General features: G+C 42.4%; 1 protein-coding gene across 1 annotated transcript in view; it reads right to left on the bottom strand.

Annotated features, from left to right (window-relative positions):
- Positions 1–1,259, bottom strand: part of SLC40A1 (solute carrier family 40 member 1) — a 144,920-nt gene extending 143,661 nt beyond the window's left edge. Inside the window, exons 1-2 of the mRNA XM_044071105.1 lie at positions 939–1,259; positions 692–759 (exon numbers count right to left, since the gene is read on the bottom strand). Coding sequence (XP_043927040.1) covers positions 692–759; positions 939–972 — 102 coding nt within the window. The 5' untranslated portion in view covers positions 973–1,259. The remainder of the gene's footprint in view (positions 1–691; positions 760–938) is intronic.
- Positions 1,260–15,000: the final 13,741 nt, after the last annotated feature.

Raw genomic sequence — 15,000 nt, 5'->3', positions numbered from 1 at the left:
CAAAGGACAAAAATTGGGACAGATTTAAAATATTTCCTATAACCTTAGTAATCTACTAGAAAAAATGGTGTTGTGTTGCCATGCATTTCCTGAAAGACATGAAATCTGAAACGCAAGTGTCCGTCATTACTTAATGACTTCAATCTCCTATGAATTGCCAGAAAAACACAAAATTTATGAGGGCAGACCAAAAATATGTGGCAAAAGTATGGACATTCTGCGAAAATATGGACAAATATGTATGGAAAAATATGAGTGGTGTAACCGCAAACAGCAACTCCAAACATAGGTAGTTATTTGGACGATGGACTGTACACCAACTGGTATTTCTGCAGAGAGCAGCATCGTTGTGGGGCACGATAACCCCCAACAGCTTTCAGCCACTCAATATATGGTTTCAGTAAACTTTATATAAAAATCAAGATAATGAAGCAAAGCTGGACACTCCAAACACACGCAGTATTCATTATTATAAAAATACATATGTGTGCAGCCGTAGCGCAAATGACAAGAGATGCAAGATCGAAGCAAGTTACTACCCACCCAGTAGCCCAAAGCCCCAGGGAAATGTCAGCTGACAGCAAGCTTGGAGACTTTTCACATGCAAATGACAGGAGACCGCTCATTCAGGATGTTCATTTGAAAACTGGTTATGTGTGACTTCTAAGCAGCAAACTGTTAATTTACTCACCCATGTTGATAATGAATGCCCTAGGTAGATTAGGAACCTGGCTGACGTAAAGTAATTAATAATGGACCCTGGAAATAGAAACATAAAAGATAACCATCAGTCATTCAGTGCAGTGTTTTCTTAATCCGAATGTATGATAAAATATACGTGAAACCTAACGTAAAAAGGCTCATTAATTTACACTTCATTCACTTTCTAAGTTTTTTTCCCGTAACTATAATTTCATGTACCAGTTCATTGTGCTTACCACAAACACTTCTTTTATTTGTGCGTATTTCCATTGTTAGTAGCGCTCGTTTTCGATTTTTTTCTGGGATTTCTGCAGAAATTCTAAAGTATAAAAACACTAGTAATATAGAAAGAAATAAGAAACGACGTTTGCAATTTATTTTCGTTTCCAAACTTAGCTAGCACTGTAGCTGAAGTTGGAAACTTATTCTCAAATAAACGTTCTTATATGCGAACTCCGCAGAAAACGGACACTGGCTCAGCCGAGCCCCGCTCCTCTTGACAGCTGTCCCCCTACACCAGCTTGTTTACCACGTCCGCGTAGATTTTGGATTCCTGAGGTACGACGTATGTCGGATCCCCACCCCCAAGGGATAAGTAGCCAACAGGCATGCAGCTTCCTCCACTTTTCCATCCTCTGACTCCAGTCTGTCTTTGTTGTTGCATGTGAGACACTCCCAGTAGCACTTTCATTGGCCAGTACTTGGCAGTAGGCGGTGGTTCTATGTGTAGGTTACTGAACGGCTGAAGAGAAGCATATTTCACCTAGCAACACAGTTGTAGTTGTCTAGACCGAAATATTTAAGGGTGTCTTGAAAATTAGTTGCAATGTTTTTAAAGCAGTTAAACGTGATTGACTGCAGGTTTACATCCGGGATATGGAATTTGACTAGGGGCATGTTTCCTATTTTAATGTTCAGCACCTGAGACATTATTTCGTAGAATTGTATCAATGTACTTATGAGTGGATTATGATGTTAACTGGTCGTTTGCGTACCGTTATCAAAATTATTTTGGGAAGTCATGGATTGTAATACGACCAGGTTGCCACTTTTTCAGATGCATAAAGCGGGTTATTTTCAATGGAAAAGTGAGATTTTGCAGAACCACTATACACTCATGTATAACCAATGCAAGAAATGGGCTTCATTTTTATGGCCAAAATAAAAACATATTCTTTTAAAATATTGTTTTTTCAATATTTAGGTAATTCAGGTAATATTTTATGCAACTATTAACGAAAGTTTAGGAAGCGTTTTTGCGCTAAAAATCCCAGGACAAATACCAATTTTGCAGGACACAACTGCCCAAACAGGGACTGTCCTCAACAGGGGCAAGTGATAAGCCTAAATACAATGCTCATAATCATAGCTCTCAACCTCATAGCACAAAAAATCTGGGCAAAGCCAAAAATAATGGGGAACAAAGCCTCAAAAATAGGGACAAATTTGAAATATTTCTCTTATAAATTTAGAAAGTTGCTGTCTGGAATAAGAGGTCTTGGGTTACCGTGCATTTTCTGAAGGATTTGAAGTCTGAAACTCAAATGCCTGTCATTATTTAGTGAATTCAACCATCACTGATTTGCCACAAAAATCCAGGAAATTACAAATTTTACATGGAACAGATCAAAATATTAGGCAAAATTTGGACAGTTGAGAGATATGAAAAAGGTGCTGCTTAAGTGTGAGAGTGAGACATAGAATGCAAAAGTTGGATTATGAAAACAGACAAGGTGGGCATTTAAAATACCTTTTCTCTGTATAGGAAAATTGATTATTTGAGACCATACCTGTCAACTGTCCAGAGTTTTACAGAATGTACAGATTTTTTGCATCATATTTTCGGTCTGTCCCTTATAAAATTTTGTTTTTCTGGCCAACCTTTAGCAAATCAGTGTGGACAGAAGTAAAACATATTAACAAACATTTGAGTTTTAGACTTCATACCCTCCAGAAAATTCATGCTAATGTAAAACCTGTTATTCTGTCATTTTTTTTTTATTTTTGTAACAGCAATATTTATAAAATGTCCCTATTGTGGGCCCTTTACCCCCCCCCCCGTTTCTATTTTACTTTCATTTTTGTGATATTTAAACCCCGCGTTTCCATGGGTTTCTACTTGTTTGCTCGTTGTGCACTACCACTGCATTGTTTTAACCCTTTGCGAGGTATCTCAGCTGCATTTTTCCCCTTACCAGCACTCCTGTGTAACTGAGCCCCTCTCTTGCACCAACTGTATTGATTTTATCCAATCCTAATCAGGATGTAGAAGTGAATTTAAGTACACTTTTATCTGCTCTTTTGCATATAGTACTGTATTTAATTTATTTATTTGTGTTTTTCACACGAATATTAACTCAACTGAAGTTGTGGCTGTATCTCTACAGTTATTTCTCTACCCACCCTCCCTGTTCTTGTTTTGGTATTAATGTTGGTGGCTTTAAAATTGCCCGCCCCTCTTGTAGATTTGTATTTGGATACTCCTTCTGGGGCCATCTCATTTGCTCACTCAACTGAGTGCAGTGAGATCATATTCTGATTTCAGGCACTCCTACTGTGTACAGAGAGAGCATTTGGGAAGGACAACCCCTGTAGCCTCTTAATCCTGCTCTGTTCCTTCCCTCAAAAAAAAAAAAAAAAAAATATATATATATATATATATATATATATATATATATATATATATATATATAATTTATCTGCTCTTACTGTAACTGTCCTAGTTGCTGTTCTGCATGCTGTTATCTGTTCAGTCGCTCTTACTCTGCACTTATTACTGTTTGTTAGTAGCCTTCTAATTTACTGCCTTCTGCATTTGTTTTTTAGTCATTTGTTAATTTTATTGCATTTATTTGAACTGTATTTGCCGTAGTGTTGCTACACGCTCGGGTGTGCTGGCCTGCACTACAATTTGAATTGTATTTACTGCTGTTTTAGCTGCTTTTCTGTAACAAAAAAAAATTCTAAGCGTGTTTCCTGCCTTTCCTGTAACTAGTCAAGTCAAGATACAGACTTGCTGTATCCAGGACTGTATCAGTGGGAGTGGTAAGCACTAGGTAGCCTATCTACCATGGGAAGAGTAGGTTTTGACCTTGAAATTGTAGTTTATTGGCTGTGTGGGCAGTTTTTCCATCTCTTTCTACTTTCTGGTTAAAAGCCCGTTTTGCGTTTGGTCCCCACCTTTCCTTTAACTAGTGTAATCCAGGTACAGACTTACTGTATCCAGGACTGTTGGTAAGCTTCTAAACCCCCAAGCCCTTCTGTGTTGGAGAGAAGCCTTCTAGCTTATCAGTGGGAATGGTAAGTACTAGGTAACCTATCTACCACAGGAGGAGTGGTTTCCGGACCAGAAATTATAGTTTATTGGCCATTTGGGAAGCTTTTCCATCTCTTACAACCTTCTGATTTAAAAGCCTATGTTTGTGCTTGTTTTCTGCCTTTCCTGTTACTAGTCTAGTCCAGGTACAGATTTGTTGTATCCAGGACTCTTTGTAAGCTTCTGAGCTCCCCAAGCCTTTCTGTGTTGGAGGGAAGCCTTCTAGCTTATCAGTGGGAGTGGTAAGCATCAGGTAGCCTATCTACCACAAGAGGAGTGGTCCCTGGCCCAGAAATTGTAGCTATTGGCTGTTTGAGCAGTTTTTTCCATCTCTTTCAACTTTCTGGTTTGAAAGCCACACTTGTGCCTGTTTCCTGCCTTTCCTATAACTAGCCTAGTCCGGTTACAGAGTTGCTGTATCCAGGATTGTTAGCAAGCTTCTGAGCCCCCAAGCCTTTCTGTGTTGGAGGAAAGCCTTCTAGCCTATCAGTGGGAGTGGTAAGCACTAAGTAGCCTATCCTCCACTGAAAGAGTGAGTTTTGGCCCAGAAATTGTAGTTTATTTGGCCGTTTGGGCAGTTTTCCATCTCTTTCAACTTGCTGGCTTAAAAGCCTATATTTGTACTTGTTCCCTGCCTTTCCTGTAACTTGTCTAGTCCAGTTACAGATTTGCTTTATTCCAGGACTCTTTGTAAGCTTCTGCGCTCCCCAAGCCTTTCTGTGTTGGAGGAAAGCCTTCTAGATTATCAGTGGGAGCGGTAAGCACTAGGTAGCCTGTCTACCATGAGAGGAGAGGTTCTTGGCCCAGAAATTGTAGTTTATTGACCATTTGGACAGTTTGTCCATCTCTTTCAACTTTCTGGTTTAAAAGACCACATCTGCGCTTGTTTCTGATCTTTCCTGTAACTAACCTACTGGGTAGCACTAGGAACTGATACAAGCCTTCTAGCTTAGGAGAGAGACTTTGGAGTGATTAAGTATCAGTTTTCTGTACTTTCTTGCTGTACTTAACTGTTTTCCACCTAAACACAGATTTTCCAGCATTTATTGTGATTTAAAAGCTTGTTTTTTTCACATATTGTACTTATTTGACTGCTTGCACTTTTAAAAAGTTGTTTTTTGTTTAAATAATTTGTTTAACTGTTATAGGCTACACACTAAAGTGCGATAGCCTTTTCTGATCGTTTGTAGTCGTTTAAAGCTGTTTTAAGTGTATTTTTTACTGTTTTTGCCTTATCTTTTCAAAAAAAATAATTAAAAAAAAAACAATTCCTTGTTTCCCACCTTTCTAAGCTAGTATAGTCCAGTTTTCAGGCTAGTGCTGAATTCAGGGCTGTGATACTAGTTTCTGAGTTGCCCATACCTTACTTGGATAGAAGGAAGTTTCTCTGTTCACCTGTGAGAGAAGGGAGCTTTGAGCAATCTGTCTGTCCCTGGAGGAGTGGTTCTAGCCCAGAAGTTAGTAGTTTATTGGCCATTTTGGACTAATTTCTATCTCTTTCATTTCCCTACTATAAAAAACGCATTTGCACGGTTTTGCACACCGGGCAGTGCCAGTTAGCTACGGTTAAATTATTCCTGGCTCCAATAAGTCTCCTCTTCAATTTTTCCCTTGAAACTAGTCTAACTCTCAACCTAAGCAATCAAAAAGCATCTTAGAGCCTAGCACTTGCTCTGACCTAATAGCAAGCACTAATATACCCTGACACTGATTGCCCAGCAGGGTAACGCTCTTTATTCACCCCTCACCAACCAAGCGACTAAGCAGCTCACCCTACTATTCAGGCATGACCAAAGGGCAACTTCAGGTGCACTCTCCAGTCCAGCTGGTGAATCTGAGTATCCTGAGGCAATGTTACAACTGCCTCATGTACACAGACAACCCTCTCCTCCTACCACAAAACACTAACATATGCGAGAGATGCAATTATACAGCCAAACTGGAATCTAAGCTGTCTCCACCCGAGACTTTAACAGGCAGTCAAGAGGAGAAGGTTAACACTTGCACCACAATGCCAGCCGCACACAGACCTACTAAAACAGCACTGGCAAAAAATACACATAAATACACAAACTCATACTCGGAGGCTCTAAATAAAAACCTGCAAAAGCATCAGAGACCTCCAAAGCAGACACCCAAACAACCTGCACTTCCGGTCACAAACCAGACAACACATAAAACACAAAATTAGTCTTCCACACAATCACAGCCCTTAAGGCGAAATAACATACCTAACACACTAGTAATAGGTGACTCTATAGTCAGGCACACTGACGTCCCACTCACTAGGCTGGACAAGCAGAAGGTTACTGTTAGCTGCCTGTCGGAAGCCAGAATCCGCCACATAACACAAGCACTCAGGTCACTCCAGAACAAGTGCAAATATGATCTGTCATTGTACATGTTGGTGTGAATGACCTGAGACGTACCTCCCTGGACTACATGAAAAGAGACATGGAAGAGCTCTCTGATCATTTAGCCCAGGCTGGTATGACCCTGACCCTGAGTAGCATCCTGCCCTCACCAAGAATGATACCTCAGTATAAAGAAAAAATTATCAATTTCAACAATTGGCTAAGCTTCTGGTATCATTCAAAGGGGATCCAGTGTCTGTCAGCCTGGGACGACATGCCTGACAAGCCGCGTTGCTTCTTAAGAGATGGCTTGCACCTGTCACCCTTAGGTTTTCAAATACTGGCCAAGGCTCTTGCTGCCGCTATAGTGCCTTTTTTAGGCAAGGCTCAAAAGTCAAAGCTGCCTCTATAAACAGCACAATTAACAAAAAACTGAGGATTATGCTACTCAACGCCAGGAGTTTAAATCTTAAAATGCACGTGCTCGAAGCACTCCTCAGTATGGAGAATGTTGACATCTGTGCAGTAACTGAAACCTGGTTCAAGGCTCCAGAAAGCACCCCAGCACTACTGGGCTACAACTCATACCACACGTTTTGGCCAGAGAACACGGACCGAAACACAAAAGGAGGGGGTGTATCCATATTCATCAAGGATACCTACACCTCCAGGTTAGTGGTGCAGCATGATACCTCTGAGATCATCCATGTGCAGCTAACATCGGGCAGATCTGCAATGCAAATTGTGGTCTGCTACAGATCACTCTCCATGACCCAGGACCACCACTCCACCTTTCTGGCGACACTGGAAAACATGAAGGACCTACCAAACACCCTGATATTGGGCGATTTCAATGACCCTACTATTCACTGGGAAACTACTCGAGTACAAATTCCCAGGCCCAGCGCATCCTGGAATTCATCAACTCAAATGCCCTGGATTAGCTGGTAAACTCCCCTACCAGAGGTGAAAACATATTGGACCTGGTCATCACCAACATGGGCAACAGGTGTTCCACACCGGAGGTCAACCCGTCACTGGTTAGATCAGACCATAAACTAATCACTCTGGATGTCCACACCCCTCCACCACCCAAAAAGCAAACTTCACCTTACTTAAGACAGAGGTGGTAAGTTTCACAGCCCCCACACTAAAGGATAATGCTGCCCAAGATGCAGAAAACTTTACAAATGCACTCTATGAGCACCTACAAGGATGTATGGATCATGGCATCCCTAGCAAAACCAAGACTCACTCCTCTAAGAGATGGAAACCAGTTTGGTAGACCCCTGCAATAAACAGGCTATACAATAGAAGGAGGAAACTAGTTCAGAAAAAAAGCAAATCCCAAGAAGGAAAGACATCCCTGATCAGTATCAGTAAGAAACTGAGGTCCCTCATGAAATCATCCAAGGCTAACTTCGAAAGAAAAATAGCCAAGGATTCAAAAGATAACCACAAAGCCTTCTTTAGCTATGTTAAGAATCTAAGTTGCAACTCGCAGATATGCACTGAACTAGTGCAAAAATAGCACAAAATATACTGAACCTACTGATATTGCCAACATCCTGGCAGATAAATTCAGTGCAAACGTCACCCCCCTCTCACCTCCAAAAGGGCCCACAACAATACCGGAAAAGTGTAGTGTCCCAAAAAATCACAGATGCACAGGTGAAAACAGCCCTTTTAAAAGCCAAAAACACAGCATCAATGGGACCAGATGGTGTCCCAGGCTGCGTCTTGCATGAACTACAGAATGAACTGACCCCCCCACATAAACACGCTGTACAGCCTCAGCCTGTCTACAGGATACATGCACATAGAATGATGCACAGCAACAGTTATTCCTCTCCACAAAGGAGGGGCCACAACTGACCCTGGTAACTATCGCCCCATAAGCCTGACTAGCCTGGTCTACAAGGCTAAGGAGCGCATCATCATGGAACTCATTAACAAAGGCATTGGGAACCTCCAAACACTTGACCTGACCCAGTTTGGCTTTGTTAAGTGCAGATCATGTCTACTAAACCTGGTGGACTTCTTCGAGACAGTCACCAAGGCCATAGATGAGGGAAAGGTGGTTCACACAGCCTACCTTGGCCTCGCCAAGGCTTTTGACACCATTCCCCCACTCGGGTATTACAGAAAAACTCACCAGCCTGAACATAAACCCCTACGTCACAAGATGGGTTGCCAACTGGCTTACAGATAGAACTTACACGGTAAGAATAGCGGGCTCCAGTACTGACTCTAAACCAGTCACCAGTGGTGTCCCACAAGGCTCAGTCCTGGAACCCCTACTGTTCGGCATATACTTCCTAGAAGTACAGGCAAACACACGAGGACTATGGCTAACCAAGTTCGTGGATGACTGCAAACTGGGAGCCATAATTGACTCTCCAGCTGACACGGACATCCTCCAAAAGGGCCTTACCACTTGGTGTCAAAGTCATGGCCTCAAGCTAAATGCCAAAAAATGCATAGTCATCCCATTTGGGAAAAACAAAACACCCACAAATTACCACATAGGTGGCAGCCCCCTTAATACAGAAGAGGTAATAAGAGATCTGGGGACCCAGGTAGATAGTAATCCTTCCTTTGACAGTCATATTGCCAAAGTAGTTAGGAAATCCTTCTATGTGGCCCATGTAATTACTAAAGGGTTCACATCTAGAAATAAAGAGGCTATAGTGCCCCTCTACTCATCACTCATTAGACCCATCATAGAGTACAATGCCCCATTTGGGATGTACCTCACAAGACACTTCCAACAGCTGGAAAAACCACAAAAGTACCTCACCAAAAGGATTACTGGTCTCAAACATATGTCCTATGCAGCCCGACTGAAAAACTCCGGCTGTACTCAGTGGCATATCGCTTACTCAGAGCTGATCTCTGCCTGACTTTCAAAGCCATGTCCAACTCAGAATTGATGGACATGCTCCACCTAAAGAAATCCAAGTTACTGCGAGCCACACGCTCTAGTGAGCTAAACCTCATGACAACAATAAATAGAACCTGCTGGAAGGATAGAGTCCTGTCACAGAGACTCCCCATGCTTTGGAACAAAATTCCAAATTACATCAGGCAGATCCCCTTACTAACACTCTTCAAGAGAAACCTTGACGAGTGGATGGGTAAAAGAAATACACCCCTGGGATCACTTCATTGGCTCTGCTTGACAGAGGATCAGTTAATTAATCAATGGGGTGGTGAAAGCCGACACACTCTGACTAGGCTTATAAATGCTCTTGGGCAGATAGCCTAGTACCTACCTATACACCTGTGATAGTACCCACTCTACTATCCCTGATGGATGGACAATTTCCTATGGTTTCTCCTGCTAGTCTGGTTGATATGGGCATCCTGAGACAGTGTAGCAACTGCCTTATATACACAGACAACTCTCTTCTACTACTATCTAGGAACACAATATGTGAGAGATGCAATTACGTTAAGAATGTAGAATCCTTGCTGTCTCAGTCACAAGCCAGTACATCTGGCACTGAGAAGATTGTCTGCACAAACACTACAAACACCACACCTCTGACACCATGACCACCCACACCTGTACAGTGCACTCCTACATAATGTGGAAGTTCTCAACAAAAACATACCTAAACAAAAGAGATCTCCAAAGCAAAAACACCTACACACATCATAACTGTCAGCACCAAGCACCACATGTAGTACACACACCTGTGTCTCACAGCCTCAAAGGCCCAGCCACAAACCCAACATACTATTCATAGGAAACTCTATCATGAGACACACAGATGTGCCCCTTGCCAGGCTAGACAAGGAGAAAGTCATGGTAATTTGTTTGTCAGGTGCTAGAATCTGCCATATCACACACACACTCGAGTCTCTTAACAACAGGTACTGTTATGAGTCTGTCATGGTCCATTTTAGTGTGAATGACTTGAGACATACCTCTCTTGACTATATGAAGAGAGGCATGAATTGAGCTTGCTGAATATGTGTCCTAGGCAGGTATGTCCCTAGCCTTAAGCAGCATCCCACTGTCACCAGAATGATGCCTCAATACAAACAGAAAATAATTGACTTTAACAATTGGCTTAGTTTCTGATGTCATTCAAAGGGGATCCAGTACCTGACAGCATGGGAAGACATGATTGACAGACCATGATGCTTTGTCAGAGATGGCTTTCATCTGTCTTCCCTGGGCTTCAGCCTTCTGGCAAAGGCTCTTGCCTCCCCCACAGTGCCTTTTTAGGCAAAGTCATGAGCACAAAATTACCAATGTGAAAAATTCTTCTTAATGAAATTTAAAGGTCATGCTGGTAAAAGCTAGGAGTCTTTTTTGTGGATGCTGACGTTTGTGTAGTTACTGAAACCTGGTTCAAAGATGTGGAGAACACCTCAGCTTTACCAGGTTACTCACATACCACATTTTCAGACCCCAAATGGAGGGCTAAAAGCTAAAGGAGATGGAGTTTCAATATTTATCAGACATACACACCTCCAGGCTGGTCAGACAGTACAATGCACATGAGACACTCCAATTGCAGTTAACTGTTGAGAAAACACCTATTCAAATCACAGCTAGCTGCAGACCCCCAACCATGATTCAGGATGCCCACTTCACCTATCTGGACTTACTTGAATCCATCAAGATTCAACCCTCTACCCTGATCCTGGGTGACTTTAACTACGCAGCCATAGAGTGGAAGATCTATTCTAGCTCAAACATGAATGCCCAGAGATTCCTCGACTTCATTGCATTGGATCAAGTGGTCAACACCCCCATGAGAGGTGAAAATATCCTGGACCTGGTACTAACCAACATGAGTAGCTACTGTAGCACCCCTACAGTGTCATCCTCTTTGGTAAGATCCAACCATAAAGCGATCACTTTCAAAGTCACCATCTCCCCTGACCCCCCCCCCATTGTCAGGGTCAAACAAAAAAAAACTTTTCCAAAGCTGACTGCAATCTCCTGAAAGCAGGTATAAGCAGCCTCACAGTCACTGTCCCTTTAGTTGGAACTAGTACTAATGTCCAAGCCTACACCAAAAAACTATATGAGCACCTACATAGCTGTATGGACTCAGCAATACCTGATAGGAATAAATCATCTTCCTCAAGGAAGAGTAAACCTGTCTGGTGGACAGCAGCAATAAACAACATTTTTAATAAAAGGAAAAATTGCTGTCCAGGACCAAGAAGGAGCAGGTGCCAAGTTGGAAGCAATCTCTCCTTTGTCTGAACAAGCAAATAAGGTCACTGGTGATATCCTCTAAGGCTAACTTTGAGTCCAAATTGGCCACATCCACTAAGTACAGTCACAAGGCTTTCTTTGCATACATCCACAGTCTCAAAGGTAACACCTAAATCTGTACTGAACTGGTGGTCAAGAACACCACATACACAAACACTGTAGATATAGCCAACCTATTGGCAGACAGGTTCAGTGAAAACTTCACCCTCCTCCTGTCCTCCATCAGTAAACTAGGACATCCCCAGCACCTGCCCCCCTCCCCTCATCACCAGGGAGCAGGTTTTTAATGCCCTCTCAAAGGCAAAAAATACAGTCTCCATGGGACCTGACAACATCCCTGGCTGCATTCTATATGAACTCAGGCATGAGCTTTCAGCTCCTTTAGGCACCCTATTCAACCAAAGCCTGAGCACTGGCTTTATTTCAGCAGAATGGAGGCAAGCCACTGTCATCCCTCTACACAAAGATGGAGCATCCACTGACCCAAGCAATTATAGGCCCATCAGCCTAATTAGCCTGATCTGAAAGGCCATGGAATGCATTATCATGGACCTTATAAACAAGGACATTGCCAACCTCCAAATGCTTGACCCCACACAGTTTGGTTTTGTCAAAGGGAGATCATGCCTGTTAAATTTGGTTGACTTCTTCAAAACAGTTACCAACGCCATGGACGAGGGGAAGACAGTGCACACTGTCTACCTTGACCTTGCCAAAGCCTTCGACACTATTCCTCACTCAGGCATAGTAGATAAACTCTCGCAGCTAGGCATCAACCTATGGACGGAGCAGTGGTGCAGCAGTTAATGTTGTCACCTCACAGCAAGAGGTTCTCTGGTTTAAGTCTCGTCTGGGGTGCCTTCTGTGTAGAGTCTGCATGTCCTCCCTGCATTCATGCCGGTTTCCTCCGGGTGGTCTGGTTTCCTCCCGTGTTACAAAGACATGCATCTGGAGAATTTCTCCCCGAGCCTCCATTGAAAATTGGCTCATTCCAACTCAGACTTTCCCTGTAATCAAATGTTAAATAAATAAATAAATATTACTAGATGAGTAGCTCACTGACTGAACCCACTCAGTCAAAATAGGGGAAGCCACCTCTAGTAGTAGACCTGTAATGAGTGGCATACCCTAAGGATCAGTCTTGGGGCCTCTACTGTTTGGGATATACTTTTTTTGAGGTGCATGCCAAAACCAGTGGTCTGTGGCTGACCATGTTTGCAGATGACTGCAAGATGGGTGCTGAATTAAATTCTTCTAGTGATGTGAACATCCTCCAAGAGGACCTTACTCAAACTAATGATTGTTGCCAGAAGCATGGCCTCAAACTGAATGGCAAGAAAGGCATCATTATCCCATTTGGGGAAAGTGGCGTCCCCACTAATTATCACATTAATAAAAATGTACTAAGCATGCAATCAGTTGTGAGGGACTTCGGTACCCAGGTTGATAGCAACCTGACTTCTGACCACCACATTGACTCCATTGTACAGAAGGCATTCTACATAGCCCACCTCATAAGTAAGGGTATTTCATCCAGAAACAAGGTTATAACATCCCTGTACTCCTCAATTATCAGACCCATTATCAAGTACAATGCCCCCTTCAGCATGTACCTTGCCACACACATGCAGCAGCTGGAGAGACCACAGAGGTTCCTGATCACAAAAATCCAGGGTCTCAAACACCTATTCTATACAGATAGGCTAAAAGTCCTGCCCCTCTACTCACTCTTGTACAGACTGCTCAGAGGTGACCTGTGTCTGGCATGTAAGGCCATCTCAGACCCTTGATGGAGTTGCTGCATATCTGTAAGTTAAACTTCACTTACTTAACCTGCCCACAAGGGCTCAGCATGGTCTGTAACATTAATAAAACTTGTTGGCGGGATAGATTTGTATCCAAAAGACTCCCCCATCTGTGGAATAGACTCCCTCTGTATGTCAGGCTGAGTACCTCACTCACCCTCTTTAAGAGGAACCTGGATGACTGGATGGGAAACAGAAAATACTCCCCTGGGATCCCACCTGTGTCCCTGCTGGACAGGGAAAACAGGTGCTGACTTTGTGGGAACATGGGTGAACTTCTTGGCTACGCTTATAAGAGTTTCTTGGCCAATAGCCTAGTATCATCCTATGAACCTATAAGAAAGGAGGATTTCTAAATTTTGTTCATCCCTGGTTTGGCACCTGTGTCTCTAATGGACACAGGCAACCTGTAAATAGTACATCTCCCAGGCGCCAGCTTGTAAATGTTTCATCTCCCAAGCCCCTGCTTACACTTATCAAGGGTATCAGAACTTGTCAGAGATATGGGGTGCAGGGCTAGGCTTAAAAAGGCCCTTGCGGTTGTTAGCAGGGGAGGCAGTCATGCAATAAAATCCATGATTAAAGAAGGTTGTAGGCCTTCTTTATTTAGAAAGGGGCGGACAGATACAAGCGGTTACTAGGGAGGGCTTCAAATTGTTTTGTGGTATGGATTCTGGAAGGTATAAGCAGCAGTCTGAGAGGAATAGTTTCTTGATTTGTTGGTGAGAAAATCTGGCACATAAATGCAGTGACTAATAATGAAGTGATGGAGACTTTCTTAATCTTCTAAAGAGAAGAGTCTGGCACATTAAAAACTATGACTGGGGAAAGAGGGCTTCTAGCTGTGTTGGGAGGTGTATCCCACTGAAACAGCAATTAGAGAGGGAGATCTTTTGATTATTCTGAAGATGGTTATTATGAATAAGCACTGATAAAGGAGGGAGGGACTCATCTGAAAATGTGTTAAGAGTTCGGATAATTAGATCCACTTATTGGGACTGAGTTCATATGCCTAAATATATATTACAGTACACAGAATGATGCCATTATGTTCCAAATTTGGGAAAAAGAGAACTTTATTAAGTACCTTTCTAATGTAAGCAAGGTGCTTATCTACATTTTGTTAGGCACCTTAAAGTGCTGTTGAGGTCTAACCTCATTCTATAGCGTAACAGCAACCAGTGTCAGCTATCACAGTCATACAGAGAAAAACTAAGTAGGGTACAGTGAAGTGTCTAGCAGCTTAAAAGGCAGTCATCCATCAGAGGAACTCAGCTTCTGGCTTTCTTTGTGACAGCAATGATAGCTTTATGGCTTTCAAAACTATAAAACACTTTGTGTTCATATACATTTGTTTTCTCTAACTGGTAATATATCAGAGTAGCTAAGACTGTGTGTATTATAAACTGATTTGCTATCTGTTCTTGGCATGGATGTCAAGATTCACCTCTTGAGTTTTGCTCTGCTGTGTTATTGAGGTGAATTTCTTGATATCCATGTTTCAGAAACATCATGACTTGATCTGCTCAAATATAGAAGTGTCTTATCTTCCATTAATCCATCTACAACCCATTTCCTCAT

This window comes from Protopterus annectens, chromosome 5.part0, assembly GCF_019279795.1.
Source record: "Protopterus annectens isolate FY-2018-M chromosome 5.part0, PAN1.0, whole genome shotgun sequence".
Classification (NCBI taxonomy): Eukaryota; Metazoa; Chordata; order Ceratodontiformes; family Protopteridae; genus Protopterus; species Protopterus annectens.
This window is presented reverse-complemented; position numbering and strand designations above follow the sequence as displayed.